This window comes from Aedes albopictus, chromosome 3 (genome assembly GCF_035046485.1).
Source record: "Aedes albopictus strain Foshan chromosome 3, AalbF5, whole genome shotgun sequence".
Classification (NCBI taxonomy): domain Eukaryota; kingdom Metazoa; phylum Arthropoda; class Insecta; order Diptera; family Culicidae; genus Aedes; species Aedes albopictus.
The window spans coordinates 255,761,049-255,781,628 of record NC_085138.1 but is presented as its reverse complement, the minus strand read 5'-3'; the positions used below and the strand labels follow the sequence as shown (position 1 = coordinate 255,781,628).

Below are 20,580 nucleotides of genomic sequence, written 5' to 3'. Positions count from 1 at the left end.
AGTCCTTTAAGTGATAACCAAGCACGTTACCTCTAGGTAATTTTACTTAGCTGAAGGTCAGTCGTTAAGTCTGAATCAAGTTCTAAACATTCTTCTCTAGCATGGTTTTCGTGAAAACGCCATTTTTCGATCAGCCAAAGCGAACCAAGTGTTTGATTTTTTTCAAGCTTTATTATTCTTATTAGCCTTGTTATTCAATGACGGCTTCTGTGTTAAATTATCAGTATGAGGTGTGTCGACATAACGCAGGTATTTAAAACCATTTGATTTTTGTATTGTTGAGAATAAATAGATTCTAAAATGCAGTGGATTTGGTTCGGTCTGGCTGAATGTGATTTGGAAAAATGGCGATCAATACCATCGAAACATAATTGTATCCTCCAACATCCGTATTTCTAATTACGTGTTCAATTCTCCCACAGATTGTTACTATGAGTCGGTTGGAAGTTAAAAATTTGACGGCGATGAGCATAACTTGAAATGTTCTTCATCTGGACCAACACTAAAACATTTCGCTGATTCTATGGAATGGTTAACAGTTCACTCTGGTTGGATGCAATTTTATTTTTTGTATGTTCTGCCAAACAGAAATTTTGAATTTACTCCACGAAGAGCTGTCAGAATTACTGCATTTCTACATGGAAGGAGGATCATCAATTTCTTCATCCAATGGTAAAGAAAACTCAATTTTTCAAAAAATGGTCTTTGGTTCGGTTTAGCAGAACCCCGACCATATGTGCATTAGTGGTACAAATTTGAGCTCGATTTGATAATCTTTCGCGAAGTTAGAACCGTTCTGGTAAAGCACTATTTTTAAGACTATCAATTTTTGAGCTGTCATATCTCGGAGACCAATGAACCGAATTGAATGAAATTTTGAGCGATCATTAACAATATAGTAGTGCACGGAAATCCATCAAAACATGGGTACTTTTTAAACGCTGAAAAAACTTATGATGGTTTGACATTTTTACCCATATAGAAGAAAATGAGTCAAATTTACAATAAAGCCTGTATCCGCAATAATCGGGACACAGAAATACAGCTGTGACTCTGCAATAGATGCATCAAAATTGTTCAAATTTAGCATAATAACATCTTAAGGTGTGTTCATTTCCCCAACAAAATTTCATGTGAATCGATGCAGTACTTTTTGTTGTAGCATGTGCGCCATTGAATTTTGTACAGCCCCTAGTTTTGCTTGTCAGTGCTGTAAGTTTTGAATTTGGCAAAGGAAATGGCTGAAATTTTGAACAAAAACCTCTCAATCTACATTTGTTGCATAGGCAAAATTTCAAAAAAAAAAAAAAAAAATCGATGCACTATCAAGAATTTTATAGTCGAAACATGTATTGGGACTGAACGTGATTTTAGCCCCTCAGACAGCAATTAGTCAGCACCCTTTATTGTTTCGATTGTACTATTTAAAGTATTATACCAATAATCATCAAATTTTGAAAAAAACACGAAAAAATTTCACTTACACTCACCCCTATCAACACCAGAAACTTTCAAACCAATTGATCAAAGTTGATGAAATTTTGCAAAAAAGTGTCTCTATAAGTATCATAACTGATAACGAAATTTCATAATTATCATCACAAAACTTTAAAGTGTAGTGTAAAATAATCACCTTTTATGCGAATGAAAATTGGTTATGATTGTACAAAATGCTTAAAACCACGACTGTTTGTTTTTCATCCAGAGTCAAAAATAATGCACCGATTTTTTATGAAATTTGGCACAAATAATGAACATACACCAAAGAGTTCTCAGTCAATTGTTTGGCCAATTTTACCGATTCATTACAGAGCTACAGCCGTAATTCTGTGTCCCAATTATTGCGGATACAGGCTTTATTGCACAAAAATTACTAAACATGTTCTTTCTTTAATCCAAATAGGCTCTAATATATCTTATTATAGATATCTTATGAACAGAAGTAGAAAATCTTTGAATATCAAAAATAAAATTTAATGACATTGATGTAAAAAATACATTTTTTTCGAAAATTATCAAAAATTGTCAATCCATCATAACTTTTTTCAACGTTTAAAAAGTACCTATGATGATGATTAACCTGGGCTTGTTAGGGGAATATCTGTAAATAAAAAGAAAATCGGGTTAAGTACGGTTCCTTTGAATTCCACTAAGAATTTGCATCCTTTGACAGATACGTATTTCGACCTAAACTGTATGGTCGTCTTCAGTGTCTTGTACTTGACTCGAGACACTGAAGACGACCTTACAGTTGAGGTCGAAATACGTATCTGTCAAAGGATGCAAATTCTTAGTGGAATTCAAAGGAACCGTACTTAACCCGATTTTCTTTTTAAGTACCTATGTTTTGATGAATTTTCAAGCATTATTATATTGTTAATAATCGCTCAAAATTTCATTCAATTCGGTTCACTGGTCTCCGAGATATAAGAGTTCAAAAATTGATAGTCTTAAAAATAGTGTTTTACCAGAATGGTTATAACTTTGCTAAAGATTACCTAACCAATCGAGCTGAAATTTGTACCACTGTTGAACATTCATTTAATTTATTTAGTATTACATCAAATTTTCACGAAGTCCGTTCAGCTGCTTGGTTTCGCCGATGATATTGATATTATTGCTCGTAAATTTGAGACGATGGCGGAAACGTACATCCGACTAAAGAGTGAAGCCAGGCGAATCGGATTAGTCATTAATGTGTCGAAAACAAAGTACATGATGGCAAAGGGCTCCAGGGAGGAATTACCGGGCCCGCCACCCCGAATTCATATCGACGGTGATGAAATCGAGGCGTATGAAGAATTCGTGTACTTGGGCTCACTGGTGACCGCCGACAACGACACCAGCAGAGAAATTCAGAGGCGCATTGTGGCAGGAAATCGTTCTTACTTTGGACTCCGCAGAACTCTACGATCGAATAAAGTTCGCCGTAACACGAAGTTAACCATCTACAAAACGCTGATTAGACCGGTCGTCCTCTATGGGCACGAAACATGGACTCTACGTGCAGAGGACCAACGCGCCCTTGGAGTTTTCGAACGGAAGGTGTTGCGTACCATCTACGGCGGAGTGCAGATGGAAGACGGGACTTGGAGAAGGCGAATGAACCACGAGCTGCATCAACTGCTGAGAGAACCAACCATCGTCCATACCGCGAAAATCGGGAGGCTACGGTGGGCGGGTCACGTCATCAGGATGTCGGATAGCAACCCGACTAAAATGGTTCTCGAGAGTCATCCGACCGGTACAAGAAGACGTGGAGCGCAGCGAGCTAGGTGGGTCGACCAAGTGGAGGACGATCTGCGGACCCTACGCAGAGTGCGGAACTGGAGACAAACAGCCATGGACCGAGTGGAATGGAGGCGGCTACTATGTACAGCAGAGGCCACCCCGGCCTTAGCCTGACCGGTAAGGTAAGTATTACATCAAATTTAAGATAAAACTGAATCAACAATATTTCTTCATAATACACGGTTCGTGGCTGCCGCTCTCCATCCTCGGTCGCGCCCGATGCTCGCTAAGGCACGCTCCACCTGGTCCGCCCATCGTGCTCTCTGCGCTTCACGCCTTCTTGTGCCAACCGGATCAGTTCTGCATTAACCCTTTATAAGGCCGAGAAATCTAAAAGAGTTGTCATCGCATACTATTATGGAAATGATTATATACATGATTACATGTACAAAACAATTTTTGTTTGAAAGAAACTCTCAAAAATCTAGGTGGCAATATAGTTGCCACTGCCCGTTAACCCCAAAAACGAGCTTTTGAGGTGGCAATATAGTTGCCACTGCCCGTTTAGGCCACCAGCGCTGGTGGCAATATTCTTGCCACTGCCCGTTTAGGGTACTTTTCTTCTTTTGACTTCGACAAAAAGCCGGAAAAGAAATTTTAGAGTGGATTGGGGCTTAACCCATAATATAAACTATGTAGTTCAGCTCATGTTAACCCAGAATATGATTATTTCTTAAAATATTTACCAAATCTATAATTTTACAATAAGTTTGAGCTAATTTTCTTCACGCGGTCAAAATTAGCCATTTTTGAGACTACAAATGGTTCCTAAATGGTTGTTAAACCTTTGTTTAGTACAAAAAAAATACCAGACGTTGTTAGTAGTCCCAATTTCGCGTAAACAAAAAAAAAGTTCGAAATAAATTGTTATAAAACAGAAAAAAATACAAGCAGTAGGTGGCAATATAGTTGCCACTGCCTTATAAAGGGTTAACATGTCTAAAGGGTCTAACTCGTTTTGTAAACAAACATTGTTTCTGTCGCTGTAGACCTATCTCGATCCAGCCACGCATTTGGGGGTCGTTATCAGAAAGATCTATCTTCGTTCTTTCTGATAATGGCCCCCAGATGCGTGGGTGGATCGAGATAAACCCTATAGCGACAGAAACAATGTTTGTTTACAAAACGAGTTAGACCCTTTAGACATGTTAATGCAGAGTTGCAAACACCAGCTTTGCAGGGTTGTTGTCCGGCATTCTTGCAACATGCCCTGCCCACCGTATCCTTCCGGCTTTGGCCACCTTCAGGATGCTGGGTTCGCCGTAAAGTGCAGCGAGCTCGTGGTTCATCCATCTCCGCCACACACCGTTCTCCTGCACACCACCGAAGATCGTCCTTAGCACGCGTCGCTCGAAAACTCCGAGTGCTTGCAGGTCCTCCTCGAGCATGGTCCACGTCTCGTGCCCGTAGAGGATTACCGGTCTTATTAGCATTTTGTAAATGGTGCATTTGATGCGTGGGTGAATCTTTTTAGACTGCATCTTCTTCTGGAGCCCGACTTCTGCTGATGATGCGCCTTCGAATTTCACGACTCATGTTGTTGTCAGCCACCAGTAAGGATCCCAGGCAAATCCCCTCCACCACCTCGAAGGTATCCCCATCTATCGTAACATTACTACCCAGACGTATCCGGTCGTATTCGATTCCGCCTACGAGAATGTGATTTGTTTTAGAGGCCTTCAGCACCAGTCCGACTGTTCCGTCGTGGAACGGGGATTTTGCGGGTTGAACGGATTCGGGACCGGTAGTTCGATTCAAGGGTGGACTGTAAAGACCCTTGCTTCCACTGGCACAAGAATAAGACGGTTTTTCACTTAACTAAACTAAAACTACTGTATTTCGGTATTCGGTTGGTTTTAGGTTGGTGGTTGAAACTGAACTTCTTCTGTCGGTGGTTGAAAGCTGACTGGTCTGTGGTAACGGCGTCGAGCGCACTCAACACAATGAAAGGGTAGACGATCAATGGAAGGAAAAGGATAGCTGCTTGCATGCAACGATCGTGGTGGCGGTGGAAACTTCTACGCTACGGTGATTCGGTCGTCGTCGGCGGCTGGCACATAAGGACATGCTGTACCTATATGCGAGGGTCACTCCTTGCGTGCATGTCCGTTCACGTTGCACAGTGGCGGGCCTCCATACAAAGGTCGGACAAAACCTCAAATGTTAACCGAAATGGCTAAAATTCATAGAGGTTATGATGATTTAAGTGCCCTAAACCTATTTCTGATATCGGCACCGACATTTCAAAAGAGCGTAACTACTTTTGCAGCCAATGCCTTCTCACAGAGCTGTGGGTCGTATTTCATTCATCTCACGCAATTCACATCCATTAATCGAAAGAGGAGGATTTTATCTTTCTATTTGTGCTACTGGATTGCTCGAGAGGGATGGGATATGCTCCACAGCTTTGTGAGAAGGCATTGGTTGTAAATGCAGTTACGCCCTTTTGAAATGTTGGTGCCGATATGGAACTATTCATATATTTTGATTTTACTATATTAGGGTGGTTCATAATTTTGAAATCTGCTGATTATGGGAGGCATGTAAAAAGTTATCGATAATAAGCTAACACGATACGTTTTTTGAACGTAGATTTTGGTCAACCTTTCTATTTGAGGGTTCCTATATCATGTATTGGCATTGAAACTACCTATAATTGTGTATTTTTTGCTGTTAGGGTGGTCCAAAATCTTTAAAATCATATAAATGAGAAAAATTTTATTATCTATGTTTTCCGTCATTGGATCAATTCAGATACACACAATGTTGGCTGAAAAGACGTGGTCTATTATCAGGGACCCTCTCTAGACCACGTGAAGTTTTACGGTGGGTACACGGAGGTAAATTAACGATTTAAAATGGGTTCAGATAGTCACATATAGTGAACTGCATAAAATTTGAACTGGTTTTAATAAATTCCGTTTCAACGACTTCATATATGCTCGTCCGAGTTTAGATTTTACATGTTGTAATGTACATTGATCTCTGTTATCACTTGATGAAGCAACCAAAATAACCTTAAACCTATGTAAAGAATTGGAAATATGTATTCTCAATATTGAAGGGAGTTCTTGATAAACGATCATAAGAGATCGGTAATACTATTGATAAAGAGTAGAGCTCCAGCAAATATGTTCAAAATCTATATCACTCTGTGTGTCGTTCAGTAGAAATATTTTCTAAGAAAATGCATGAATAACATACAATTAAACTTCAAGTTTTTGAAAAAAAAAATAAAAAAACGAGAAAAATAATTAAAAATTGCCTTGGTGATCGCGACGCTTACGCAGAAAAATATTTAACGTAGTGATTTACGCCGTTTAGTGTATTCCTTCCATATTTTATAGATGACTACTGCTATAAACAGTAAGGATGTGCATCTAAAAAAGAAGCACGTAGGTGTCGACGAATTTGTGCACTATATATTGAAACTACAATAGAAGTTCTTGAAGAGATTGCTTCTTAGCTTTTTGAGCAATTCTAACTAGAGGAGAGGAATCGAAAAAACGGTCAGTTTAAGAAAACCAATGAGCAATGGTTTGTAGTTATTGTTACATTTTTTCACGATTGTTTTTCGTCTTTATTTTTAAAGATCAAAGAGTTAGTTATACTTGGGGTCTTTAATAATGCGGGATGTGTTGGAGCTATCACACAGCGGAACACACAACAGCGGGACGAGAAAGGAACTTTCCGGACCGGAGTAAAAGCACACTACTTGCGTACGGTTTGACGATCACGAACGAACTGATTTTTATTTACTATTTACATTCAGGACTATAAACAATAGCAAAGCTCGACAACATAAAACATGTTCACGGTGTATCTCTACACATCGGTTGTCTCGATTACGAGGGGTGCTCGAATGCACAAAATACATATTCCCAACACCCCCTCTCAGGTCGACAACCCGAGTAACATTTCTTACAAATTTCACAGATCCTATCATCAATAGTCCAAAACATTACAAAACATTCATTTCCTAGGTCAGATCGCCAAGTTTGGCTCTTCAAAATTCATTTCACGAAAACAACATCAGTTCTCTTTCACAATAAACGTCCAAAACAGTCAGTCAAATTTCACAAACATCAATCGTCAAAAAACATGGTCAAAACACTTTAAAACAGTGTTTGTCTAACTAGGCAACATCGTTACCTACACGCTTTATATCGTCCACAACGATACTTTCTTATTGTTACTTCTTCTACTTCTTCTTCTCGTTCTTAACCGCTTTCCCGCTTTGCTCTGCACTTCATTTTCTTGTAATTCTCGCGACTTCATCACATTCTTCCCGTTCAGCGCCATCTTCGGGTTCTCCGCATCCTTCACGCTCACTATGGCCGCATCCACATCACGTCGCCTGCGTTCACACCAAACATCCAACTCGTACAGCTTTCCTGTATGGTGCCCGACAGCCACTACTTCTTCTCTCTTTACAATTTTCACTCTGTCGCCGGCAAAGTGGACCTGCAACCCGGATCTCGCCACACGATTCACCGAAAACAAATTGCTCCGTAATCCGGGGAGGTACAACACTTCCTTCGCTTCACATTTCTTCATCTTTCCGGCGACGTCAGCAAACAACACTACATCGCCACAGAATTCCGCCACCATCTTCTCGCCGTTCGCCACAAGCACTGGCACCGGCTGCTCTAATCGTCGCATCACTTTAAACAAACTGGGATCGTTCACCATGTGGTCCGTGGCACCAGAGTCTAGGAACCACTGCATTTTCACCAGTTCTTCTTTTTCTTCCTGCGACGCCATGAAGCAAACGTCCGCACGATCCGAGGTACGTTTTTCTTCAACCACCATGTCAGATTTATTGTTTCGTCGTTTCACAACTTCGTACTCACTCGGATTCATCGGCAAACGCACACGACAGTCGGCATGTTTGTGTCCAATTTTGCCGCACCGAAAGCACCTCAAGGTTCTCCACACATGCCTGCTCGTCATGGCAACACACTCACTTTCTCGCTCATTTTCGACCACAGGGGCCAACAAATTCTTCTTCAGGTCCACATCGAGCAACCGCTTCTTCACGAACGCCAGTGTCACACCGCCGGGAAGCGTCTCGATGGCAGTCACCACCGAATCGAACGACGCAGGCATTGTCAGCAACAAATGGCAAATTGCATCAGCCTCTTCCACTGCCGCACCACTCTCCTTCAACTCGCGAATCAACCGATCAAATTTCAACAAATGTTCCGGCAAATCACTATCAGCCCCCTCTTCATACTTTAACCGGAGGAGCTGTTTCCGAATATATAACTGGCCGGCAACACCACAACGCTCGAACACCGCCTTCAGCGTGTCCCAAATTTGCTTCGGATTCGCACAGTCCTTCACAAGTTCAAGCTGATTATCCGCGATGGCCGAAACAATAATCGCTTTACACTTTTTCTCTGCGGCTCTTCGCGCCACCATTTGCGTTTTCTTCTCCGTTTTCACTTGCGCGGAATCGTCGGCCATCTCACGCAATTCGTCAATTTCACCGATCTCCCGGTAGACACAATCCAGTAGCCCGTACATGTCGAGGACGGTCTCCATCCGGAACTTCCAGTTATGAAATCCGGACCCGTCGAACGCGGCGACTTTCGCTTTCTCGTCCATACCTGGACCCATAGCCTGTTGGAGCTATCACACAGCGGAACACACAACAGCGGGACTAGAAAGGAACTTTCCGGACCGGAGTAAAAGCACACTACTTGCGTACGGTTTGACGATCACGAACGAACTGATTTTTATTTACTATTTACATTCAGGACTATAAACAATAACAAAGCTCGACAACATAAAACATGTTCACGGTGTATCTCTACACATCGGTTGTCTCGATTACGAGGGGTGCTCGAATGCACAAAATACATATTCCCAACAGGATGTAGGTAGCGTCTAAGTAAATAAAGGCTTAATCATTCCTAGTCATCACTCCCCTTCTCTCCAGCTCACTCTTTTTAACTGGAGCACGCACCTTCATGTGTTTTTCTGTCAAAAAAAAAAAAATTAAATAAAAAAAATGTTAGAGCTGTGGCCATCTAGTTTTCAAAAACCCCCTACCCTTATGACCACTTGACTTAGTGAAGGTCTCTTACTAGAATGAGGTTTCCATTAAGTTGTTAGTATTCTGATGTCAATTTTAATTATGTTAAGATTAAATATAAACTTCAAACAATATCACTTCCTCCACAACCATGCGGCTCCATTGTGACATAATACAAAAAAAGAAAAAAAAAAATCGCGCTTAGCGCAAAAATGCGCAAACAGTGACCTATATAGCCAAAAACTAGACAAAATTGTACGTCAGATCCGGGATACGGCGTTGTTTTCTGATGTTTCCTAAACAAGTGCTGGTTCTCTTTAATACGAAGTTTTTCTCCAAAATTTCATAAATGACAATATTTTTGCATGTTGTAAAAACATAATAATTTTGTGATTGGATTCCAAACAAACCCTGAAATGGCATGGTCATTCATACCCAAAAACACAAATAATATTGTCACATTATCCAAATCTTCCTAAGTTTTACAACGAGGTCATGAAGAAAGCTCATAAAATGGAGGCGATAATCCCTGGTAAAGTACCACACAAAACCTCAACTTTGAAAAAATCTACAAGACTCAATTTATGACCAAATGACTTGAAAATTTGCGGTTTTCTTAGTTGAAGTATCTATATTGGAAGAAACATATTAGATAAATAAAATATTGAAGTCGATTTTTGAGGTTTTGTCCGGCTTCCGGCCATTGTGCATTGTTGCTGTTTTTGAATAGGCATATGGACAACGGGGTGTGTGATAGGGAAACTAGGAACAAAATATTCGCGGGTATTCCTTCGCGTTGGCGCGAACACTGACCTTTGTTGCTTCGTGCTTCAGGTGGGTATACAGCTCTGCCACCGTTCCAAATGTTATGGCGATAATGTCCATGTCGTCCGTAAAGGACACAAATGCGCGGTCGATACTGTCGTATGCCGCTTTGAAGTCGATGAACAGGTGATGCGTTGGAACCTGGTATTCACGGCATTTCTGGAGGATTTGCCGTACGGTAAAGATCTGGTCCTTTGTAGACCAGCCGTCGATGAAGCCGGCTTGATAACTCATTCGTTTTAGGTGACAGACGACGGAAGATGATCTGGGATAGCACTTTGTAGGCAGCATTCAAAATAGTGATCGCTCTGAAGCTCTCACATTCCAAATGGTCGCCTTGCTTGTGAATGGAGCAGATTATCCCTTCCTTCCACTCCTCCGGTAGCTGTTCGGTTTCCCAAATCCTGTCTATCAGCCGATGCAGACAGGTGGCCAACTTTTCTGGGTCCATCTTGATGAGTTCAGCTGGGATACCATCCTTAGCAGCTGCTTTGTTGGTTTTGAGCTGGTGAATGGCATCCTTAACTTCCCTCAGCGTAGGAGCCTTATCCAGAAGGTAAATGATGAATAGGCTTATGTTTATAGTGATGGCACAAATTTCCCAAATGAAGAACGTGCCTCTGAAGCCGTCCTACCGATACCTGTCATAGTTGTCTGTTTTTTTCGCTGCTTGTAGTTTCACGGGTTGCCCATAGGGCCTGACAGTGTCACAAGTGTACTTTTTGTGAACTCAAGTTCGGTTAATTACTTAAAAAATGAGCTGAATATATTGCTATCCATCTTCTTTCGAAAAGCTGATTAAGCCCAAACATGCCGTTTTATCCGAACTTTGTGCTTGAGATCTGACATCAGCCCACTACCTTCCCGGAAGCTATGGATTTTGCATTGGCATTTCCCAGAAAGCTGGGCTCATGTGCCTTTTATTTCGTAGTATTAGTCCCCTTGTCCGTACTGTTTCAGAACTATTAATTCAAGATTCTAATTAATTAAATAATCCATTTCACTCCTGTTCACGGTACGCATCTAACGAACCGGCACTGTTGAGCTTCGCTGAGTCCCAGCACAGCAACAATGTCTGCTTTGCATTCAAAGTCGTCCTCGTCGTCGAGAGCATGGCAATCCCGGTGTTTTGCTGTTACCTTGCTCTTGCTTACCACCTCCCAGCACCAGCGGAAAAGCCAACGGCGATGTCCTTCTTCGTCTTACGTACCCTGAACTTGACAGTGTAGTTACTTTCACATCATAAAATCGCTCACGCACTCATACACGCATATTCGACGGGAACCTATAGAAGAGGCTTCAGACCCTATCAAAAACAGAGTAAAATGTACACGCGCCGCCTGGCCTCGGAATTCGGAGGAAAAGTCTCACCCACCCACTGCCGGATAATGCCTGTGGGGAATCGGTGTAATATGCCTTACCTGAATAAGTGCTTGCATGGCATCAATTTTCGAACTGGTTTCGTTGTTAACATGATTTTCATTAAAATGTGTTGCTTCAATAGTCAAAATGAGATTTTTTTCTTCTTTAACTGCAAACTTACTTTATCTTTGCCAACGTCATTCTTAATGAAGAATGTTATAGGGTAAACAGGTATAATATGCCCCCCTAAGCAGAAATGGCAATATATCTGAAACTGGCGCCTTATTCCATCTATTGTTCACTGCAAATCGTTGTTACTAAAGTTAGTGAAGTGTTGCATGTGAACTTTGCCATTGGTTAAGCGGCTATGGAAGCTTTGAAACGTTTTTCGAAAACGTTCCAAAATTTGCCTTTTCAAAACAAACGGGGCAATACGCCCCATCAAAAGAAAAACGTCCAGCCCCGTGATAAAACTGTCCCAGGGGATAATTCCACCACATGCTTATCCTAGGAGGGCCTTTCAACAAGTGTTTAACTGCATAAAAGTTGCAAAGTAACACAAGCAAATAGAACTAGCTTCGTTTACAATGAAGTCAGCTCACAAGAGGTAAAATATTACGCCAAAAGTCTCGATTTCAGACTTTTTGAAATTTTTATTGCTTTTCTGTACCAATCCACTAACGGACCAGCTTGATGGCAATAATTCTTCAATATTTGAAATTTCTAATCGATCACGCATGCGAAAAGCGCTTGAATCGCTAGAAAATGAAGAGGGGCGTTTTGCCCCGGTGGGGCGCATTATACCCTTTTACCCTAAACATTCTTCTATATCTATAATAGTGTCTGAAAAATGCACCAGCTTTGTTCTGAACTCAAACTTTTGATCTTCATCTAGCGGCATTCCTTTGATAAGTTATATTTTACCCCATTTTACCATGTTGTTACAACCGATTGAACGGAGAAATCAACAGCATCCACCATCCCACCAGCAAGTAGGGTGCATACACCGCATACTCTGGAGGCAGGACATTACAAGGATGTCAACTCTTACACGCTCACGCTCACTTCAATGCTTCGGGGAGGGAAAGTGTTCATGGCGCTTATCAATCTAAGAGAAAGCCTCCACTCTACTCCATTACATATAGTTATGCGGGAGAGGATTTTCGTTACACAAAACAAAATTCCGTCACTCGTCGTGGAGCAGCAGCAGCAGCCAGCGGTTACGTAGATACGGGATGCGCTGGTGTAATCTACACGGTGTGCTGCTTACGCGAAAGCAAACATTCGCAACTGATAAGACGGTGAGGTGGTGTTGGTGTGTCGGTCGGATGCTGATATGGGAGAGGATGCCATTTTCCATTGGGATGAGTTTTCCTCTCGTCACAGTCTGCCACAGATGCAGGCAGTTTTCGGCGGAAGGGATGCTGTTTCGAAGTTGCGGGTTGCAAAAATGACCGTAATGAATGCTTGGTCTCAAACTAGAGAGGAATGAAGGAACGATTCCTGAAAAAAGTGTATCGATAAATCCCATGATCTTACTGAGTGAGAAACATTTTGCTCCGTTTAATCTACAATACAAATTGACAAAACAGTATATCTTATCACTTCCCCGTTTTCGTGCCTGTCTTTGTAACCGCCGAATTTTCGATAAATTTTCTGTTTAACCTAAGCTAGCAAGATACTGCGCAATGGCAACTTTGACAGGCGTCGGTACCGTACAATTTACAGCCCTCGATTTTAGACCAGGTTTTTGCCCCAATTATGTCAATTATGTCATCTCACAAAAAAATCAAATATAAATGGGACCTAGACAAATATTGGTCGGAACAGGTCAACATAAATCCAAGGTTTGTCATGACTTGCTCTACGCTGATGAGCAAAAGCTCGACTTGGTTAATATTTATCTAGTTGAATGCTTCTTTTAAGTCCGTTTTGCCCGTTTTGGTTGGAAGAATGGAGATGCCAACTTCCCTTTAAAATCATTATGTAGAAAATAGCGTACTCTTTTTCTTCACGTTCATGGGGGCATCCTCTAATGCAGTGGCTATAATTTTATGATCTTGTTCTTTTTTTTAATCAAGTTGATTATAATTATAACTTATTGCTTATCAAAAGTTCTGCTATTGAAACAAGAAGGGAGCATTAAAGTTGCCAATTTAGTTAACAATCTAGCTTTTAAAACTATGTCATCATATTCATCTAATTATATTTGTTTCGAGTTCGAATAAACTCAATGATGCTGTAGAGCAAAAATCGGAAGTAGGGATTTGAATAGCATTTTATCACAAATGAACATTTACGTCATAAAAAGGTGATTATTTATTAAAGTTTTGAAAAACTATTCCTAATACTTTTTGTTTCAGCGATAAAGGTAAATTATTTTATTGACGTATTTGTCGTGTTTTTCACCCTTTACATCTCATCCAACTCATACTTAATCATACTTAACTCCAGACCATTCCAGTTCCAAAATCCTATTTCCTTTCTATTTACGAGAGCGTCGGTGAGTCGCTGGCATCTCGATAAATAGATATCATTCCTTCCCTATTATCCCTTCCCATCCACATAACATGTTTCTTATCGTTTCAGAGAGCGATCAATGGCGCTTAAGCCTAGGCTTGTTAGCCAGGACACATGGTCCAAATGCCTGTGCCCCATCCCGGAAGCAAAAAGGCCCATGGAGTGACAAATTTCTTAGATATGTCACTCCCAACGTTGCTGTTAAAAAAAAATCACTTACACTCACATCAACACATCTACATCATCAACTATCAAATACACTTACACAATCTGAATCTTGCCGCATCACTCGCTTATAGTGAATCCCCAATCAACCCATTCCAAATATCCAACTCCTTGACACCTATGGGAGTGTCGGTGAGTCGCTGACCTCTTGTAAAGTAGGTGTCATATCATCACATCCTTTCCTATCCTCGTAACGGAGAAGATGGGCGTGGCCGGCAATGGAAGTTGTCATGTCTTTTTTACTTCAATCTCTGATTGGATAGCTGTTCCTTCCCAAATAGCATTCCATAAGCAATTAGAATAGGAGTATTAAAGGTTTAACATGACAACTTTCAGTATGCAATCTACGAATTACTCCGTTACAACGCAACGCAACGCAACGCAATACAAATTGACAAAACAGTATATATGTATTTGGACCTCCGTTTGATTACCACATTTGGACTCGTTTTGATAAACGAGATGTTGATTACAATGCCTGTACAACAGCTTGGTAACTTTGGTGGTTTGCAGAACATCGTCTCTTCCGAAAAAAAATCGTGTAAAAGCAGATTTTACGGTTTCTGGATGAACCCAGGGAGCAGTAATTCATTTTTTTAATACATAGAATGAGATAATCTGCTGATTAGATACCCAAGAGGTGGTTCCTAGGGTTATGTGTGGATCGATCTACTAAAAACTCATTCTCTCTCTTCCTTACCTTCGCGGTACGCCCGTTAAGGATGACCTAGAGAAGGGGGAGTTCTCTCTATTGGTAAGCGATCCACCAGCTCGCCTTAAGCTTCCCTTCTTTCCCCTGAAAGCTTGGGTCCAGACTAGTACTGTAGATTACCCGATGGACTCAAGCTTCCGGATGGGAAAGGGGACCAGCTCAACTAGTTGTTGTTCGGCTCGCCATTTTCGATGTAGTTCAAGTACGATTCCAGAAAACATGGAAGTAGCGGAATCCCACTTGTCCGCCCAAGTACAGATCCTTTCAACAATGTTGTCAAGCGTGATATCGCTACTGCATACCTCTTGCATACTTGACCGTTGCCCCACTAAACGTGGGCATTAAAAGAGCACATGCTCCGCGGTCTCGTCGCAGTCCATGGCTGGGGCCTGGTCGTCCATTTAGACACGCTCAGTATGAGCCTGTGTGTTCATCTACCCTTGCTTGAGGAATCCCATTCCCTCTGCCACTTCAGCATATACGAAGTTCTGGCGATCCGCCTCACGCTTCTTATGCCGCGTCGCATTAAGTACTTTTCGTCCTCTGCCACCAGTAGTGCTGTGGGCATCATCCCCGCTAGCACACATACCGCGTCCTTTGAGACCGAGCGGTATGCACTGACCACCCTAAGCCACATCAGCTACTGTCGCGAGCAGCCTACGCTTACTCGAGACTATTGCCGAGCTATTTACCGTTATCATTGACAGTGCCTTTATCGCCATGCCTCCCTTTTTTACAGGCATATTCCACGAGGCTTCCGAATTTCAGCTTATCGTCGATCATGAACTCGGTGTCATAGATTAGTACCCTATTCTGGAAGTAGCTCTCCAGTATCCAGCATAGGCTTAACCAGGATTCCTAGGTTGTGTATGGCGCACTCGATGGCGGTCCAGCTGACGCTGTTGAACGAATTCTTTACGTCCACCGTGACGAATACACAATAGCGGATTCCTCCTCGCTTATTTCGGAGCGCTATCTCAGTCGTTTTGAGATGGCCGTCTTGATAGCTACTGTCGAGATACCGTCAGGACCCGGAGTCTTGTTCAACTTAAGCGACTTCACTATTGCGATGAGCTCGGCGTTCGTCACCAGGGTGATCACGTTTTGGCCGGTTTGGCCATAAGGGACGTGGCCCATGGTCTTGTATCATGGCGCGGAAACAGCATTTCCAAGATCTTCTGAAACATCTCGGGGAAGCGTTCTGCTGACGCGCCCTTCGTTTTGCGCATGACTACTCTGTAGGTATCACCCCATGGGGTCGTGTGGGCTGCCTGGCCGAGATTTTTGAAGCACCCCCGCTTACGTGCCTTAATCTCTTTGTTCAGTTCCAAGTTAGCCACCCTGTAGGCTTCACTTCGTTCCAATTTCCCCTCATATGTAGGTACTCTTTGCATCCTCCTTCTAGCTCTTATGCAGGATGTGCGGAGTGCTGCGAATTCTAGACACCACCAGTATACCGGTTTGGTGCTGAATTTCACTCCCTGGCGATGTGGCCTTTTACTTCGCACTTCCTGCAGCGTTTACTCCTGTCGGGGCCTTTGCATGCCCACGATTTGTCCTTGGTCAAAGCACTTGAAGCACGCCTCTGGCGGCACGAAGATGCTGAGTGAGTACACTGACCAGCCTATTTTTACCTACTACTTTTGGTCGCATTGTTCACCACTTCTACAGGGAGCTTGATCATGGCGATCTGCGTGCTTCTTGGACCCTTTCGCAGGCGGATCGATGCACTTGGTGGTACGCCTGATGCTTTTTATAGCGGCGAGAGACGATTTTCGGCTCACATGACGCTCTGCACTCTCTGCGTCGCTCTCTTCGCGCTTGCGGGCTGGTTTCACTTTTCTTAACTCCTTCTTTCCAACCGTAATCCAAGGGTTCTCCTTCCCTTGGTCCGGCTGGCACCCGTTTCTCTTAGGGTTAACCTCCTGGGGCTTTGTTGTCCTGCCCCTTGCGCGTTTCGCAACCAACTTGGGAGTCTAGTTACTCACGCTGGCCGTCCCTTTCTTCCTCTCCTGCTTTTCCGCCCGCCTCTGCCTCCACCAGAAATTCGTCTAGAAATCCCTTTAGAGATTTTTCCAGGAGTTCTTCTGGAGATTCCTTATCAGGAATTTATACATGCATTCCTCTAGGATATCCTCCAGGGATTACTCCAAGAATTCCCTTAGGTTTTGTTTTCAATGATTCCTTCAAGAATTTCTCAAGGGTTTCCAGCACTTCCTCCAGGCATTCCTCCAGAGATTCCTCCAGGAATTGGTTCAGGAATTCCCCTAGTAACTCCTACAGGAATTTATTCAGGAGTTCTTCAAGGGAATTCTTAAGGAATTTCCCAGAGACTCCAGGATTCCTCCAGGAATTCTTCCAAAGATTTCTCCAGGAATTACTGCAAGGGTTCCTTCAAGAATTCCATCACGAATTCTTCTAGTCATTCTTCCAGGAATTTATCCATTCATTTGCCCAGAGATTCCTCCTTGGATTGTTGCAGAGATTTCCCCAGGAGTTCTTTCAGCGATTGCTCTAGGAATTCTTCCAGGAATTGTTTCAGGGAGTCCTCCAAGAATGCCACCAGCAATTTGCCAGGAGCTCTTCCAGGAGTTTTTCCTGGGATTGCTTCAGGAATATTCTTGGGATTCCTACAGGAATTCATACAGGCATTCCTCCAGGATATCATCCAGGAATTTAAACAGGGTCTGCTCGAGAAATTGCCCCAAGAATTTCTTCAGAAATTCCTCCAGGAATTTCATCAGAAACTAATCTAGGAATTCCTTCATAAACTCTGTCAGCAATTCATCCAGGAATTGCTTAAGCAAATCCTTCACGGATTCCTTCAGAAATTCTTCCAGATTTTTCTCTAGGAGTACCTTTTGGAATTTTTCCAGGGCTTCCGTCAGGAATTCTTCCAAATTTCGGGGCTGAAAGTCTCTTAAATAAAGACAAATCAATCAATCCAAATTTCCTTTAGGAATTGCTGCAGGGATTTCTACAGAATCTTCACCAGAAATTCCACTAAGAATTCCTGCAGGAACTTCTTCAAGGATTTTTCCAGGGATTTCTCCACGAATTTCACCAAGGATTCCACCAGCAATTAATTTCAAGGTTTTCTTTCAGAAATTTCTTACAGAGTTCCTCTAGAAAATCCTCCAGTAATTGTTTCAAGAGTTCGTTGATATTCCTCCAGAAATTCCTTCAGGCATTCCTCCAGCAAATCCCACAAGAATAACTCCAGGAATTTCTGCAGGAATTTCTCCATGAATTTCTCCAACAATTTCTCCAGGAATTTGTAACCGTTTGGTTACAAATTGTTGGTTTTTGTTTTGTAAAATGTTGTAAGTGTCGGACCCTTCACGTTTCTTGTGTAAGAACAGTAGAAATACCACAGTAGTGATAGGGTCCCGTACCGCTGTGAATTCGTTGTCTGCTACCAATTACAAAACATGGCTGAAGAAATGAGCAGTAATGAAATAATGAGAATGACGGGAAAGAGAGAATATTGTAAATGAACGGCCATTGCTTAAAATTAGGCAGAAAAATCAGGCGTCCGTGTGCTTAAGACGTGTTCCTTTAACAGTGCAGTGGTTGAACCAGTTACCCCCCCCCCCCCCTTGACGTTGGTCAAGTGGAAACCTGGGAAGAAACCTGTTCAGGACCTCTTTGTATTGGACCTTAAGGTCTCCGTCCAGCACACGGCTCGGCCCGCGGAACCGGGAACGGTTCCCGCGCCTAACCGTCAATGATCGTGAGTCCCTATACGAGGACTAATAGCTCGGGCCAAGGGCCCTAAACACCAAGGAGCTTTCCCCTCTCGGCCGTCCAAGGTGGTTAGTCCACGGCCGGCCGATTGCATCCACGAGGGAAGACGCCTGCATCCCCCCCAGCAACGCCCGCTGGTCCCGTCGGCTGAGTACCGGCCCCGCTCGCCTTGCCATCCGGCGAGATTTCCGGCCGCACAGCTCGACAGGAGTCGCTGTGGCGGCCAACGAACCCACCATCACCAACCAAAGCAGCGGTATGTACCGGTACGTCCAACTAGCATAGGTTACACTTAACAAAGTAACACTCAAATTATACACAGAACAACACGCACACGACACATAATAGGATTTTTAATAAATTATATTAAGAAACGTTAAAGATCTATGTAGTGTTTTTGTATCGCGAAAGTGCCCTTGATTACCCAGTAGCTAGCCGACCCTGGGATTGCCGGAGAGTCTCTTGCGTCTTGAGTCGGCCCGGCACTGATAAGTTGTCGATTCGTTTCAATTGGCACCCAGCCAAAAGTCCGCGAAAGGTAATCAAGGGACCGAAGTAGCATACAAAAATCTAACGATTTTTGCCGACGGGAGGTGGCAGGGATACGTGCTTGCACGTATGTCTCGCCCCTTACGCACTGTCCTAAACTCAGGTGATTTAACTGTGATATTACGAAGCTTTTGCTTCAAAAGAGGTCCTGAACACACATAGGACACATTTGCTTTTGATTGTCGTTTTTACCGTTTGAAAATTCGTCGATGTTGGCAAATGTTGTTTTTCGCGTTTCGATTTTATGTTGTATGTCCATTATCATAATTGAACTTCACATTTTATGCACAATCACAATGACAACACACGCGCACTATTTATTTTAACCCGTTTGTTTTGTTACGTCACTATGTTTTTTGATTTTCTTTTACCCTACTGACCCACAACACACGCAGATTCTCATACACAATGACTCGCAAGCGACGAGCAAAGGCTGAAGCCAATTATAAACCAATCAATTGGCAGCCGTCGACGTACGATGCGGACGAGTCGGACTTAGAGGAATGGTTTGAAATGCCTCGTCCGTTGCTCTCGACGCATCCCAACTACCCGCTAGAGGAGTTGGAGCTGGACCTCGAAGAAACTTTGCATACCATTCGGGAGCAAAGGACTTCGGGAGTAATGATGCCAGCAGACGTCATAAAAATTAAAAGAATCATCTACCTTTTTATGCGTGACATGAACATCGTCACATGCGATGTAAATTCTCGTTATTTGCCCCCCAGCGCGACATGCGAATATAGGGCGCCGGAATCAGAACCAGAGGAAGAGATCGAGTTGATCATTCCTAGTTCCGATTCCGATGATTTCGAAATGTCCTTCAGCGAGCCCGAATCTGATTCGGAAAACCTGCTTCAGGTCGAAAAGGGAACGAAAAGAAGCCCTGTGTCACGCAACTCTTCTGGTTATTTCTCTCCCGATTTTGACACCAGTAAGTCGGTGCTTCAATCTTCCAAAATTCCCCGAGACTTACCTGGTGAAGCTTTCCTTACTTCCAAAGAACAAACTTCGAACCCCGAATCCCTCAGAAAGCAGACCCGATCGTTCAAGATCCGGAAAAAGGCCAACGTAAATCTTCGAGCGGAACCTACGGCCAAAGAACTGTGCAGCGAACCTACTTCGATTTTGGAAATCTACTCTTCATTGAATATTCCCCGTTCCGGACGCACACCTGGAACCCCCCAAAAGGTCTTTTCATTCAATAAAAAGAAAAACAAATGCCACTAAGATTTCAAAACTTTATTCAGTTGCTTCTTTCCACTTCACTTCAATTTTCTTCGGCAGTTTGCCATAAATCCGGATAGCCGCG

The 20,580-nt window shown here is 42.7% G+C and overlaps 2 protein-coding genes across 2 annotated transcripts in view; both read left to right on the top strand.

Annotated features, from left to right (window-relative positions):
- LOC109422212 (tyrosine-protein kinase receptor) overlaps positions 1-20,580 on the top strand; it is a 251,711-nt gene that overhangs the window by 162,790 nt on the left and 68,341 nt on the right. The gene's annotated exons all lie outside the window — the stretch shown is intronic.
- Positions 19,134-20,533, top strand: LOC115254670 (uncharacterized). Its single transcript, XM_029852282.2, has one exon. The coding sequence runs from the start codon at positions 19,680-19,682 to the stop codon at positions 20,496-20,498; it is 819 nt and encodes a 272-aa protein (XP_029708142.1). The 5' UTR covers positions 19,134-19,679; the 3' UTR covers positions 20,499-20,533.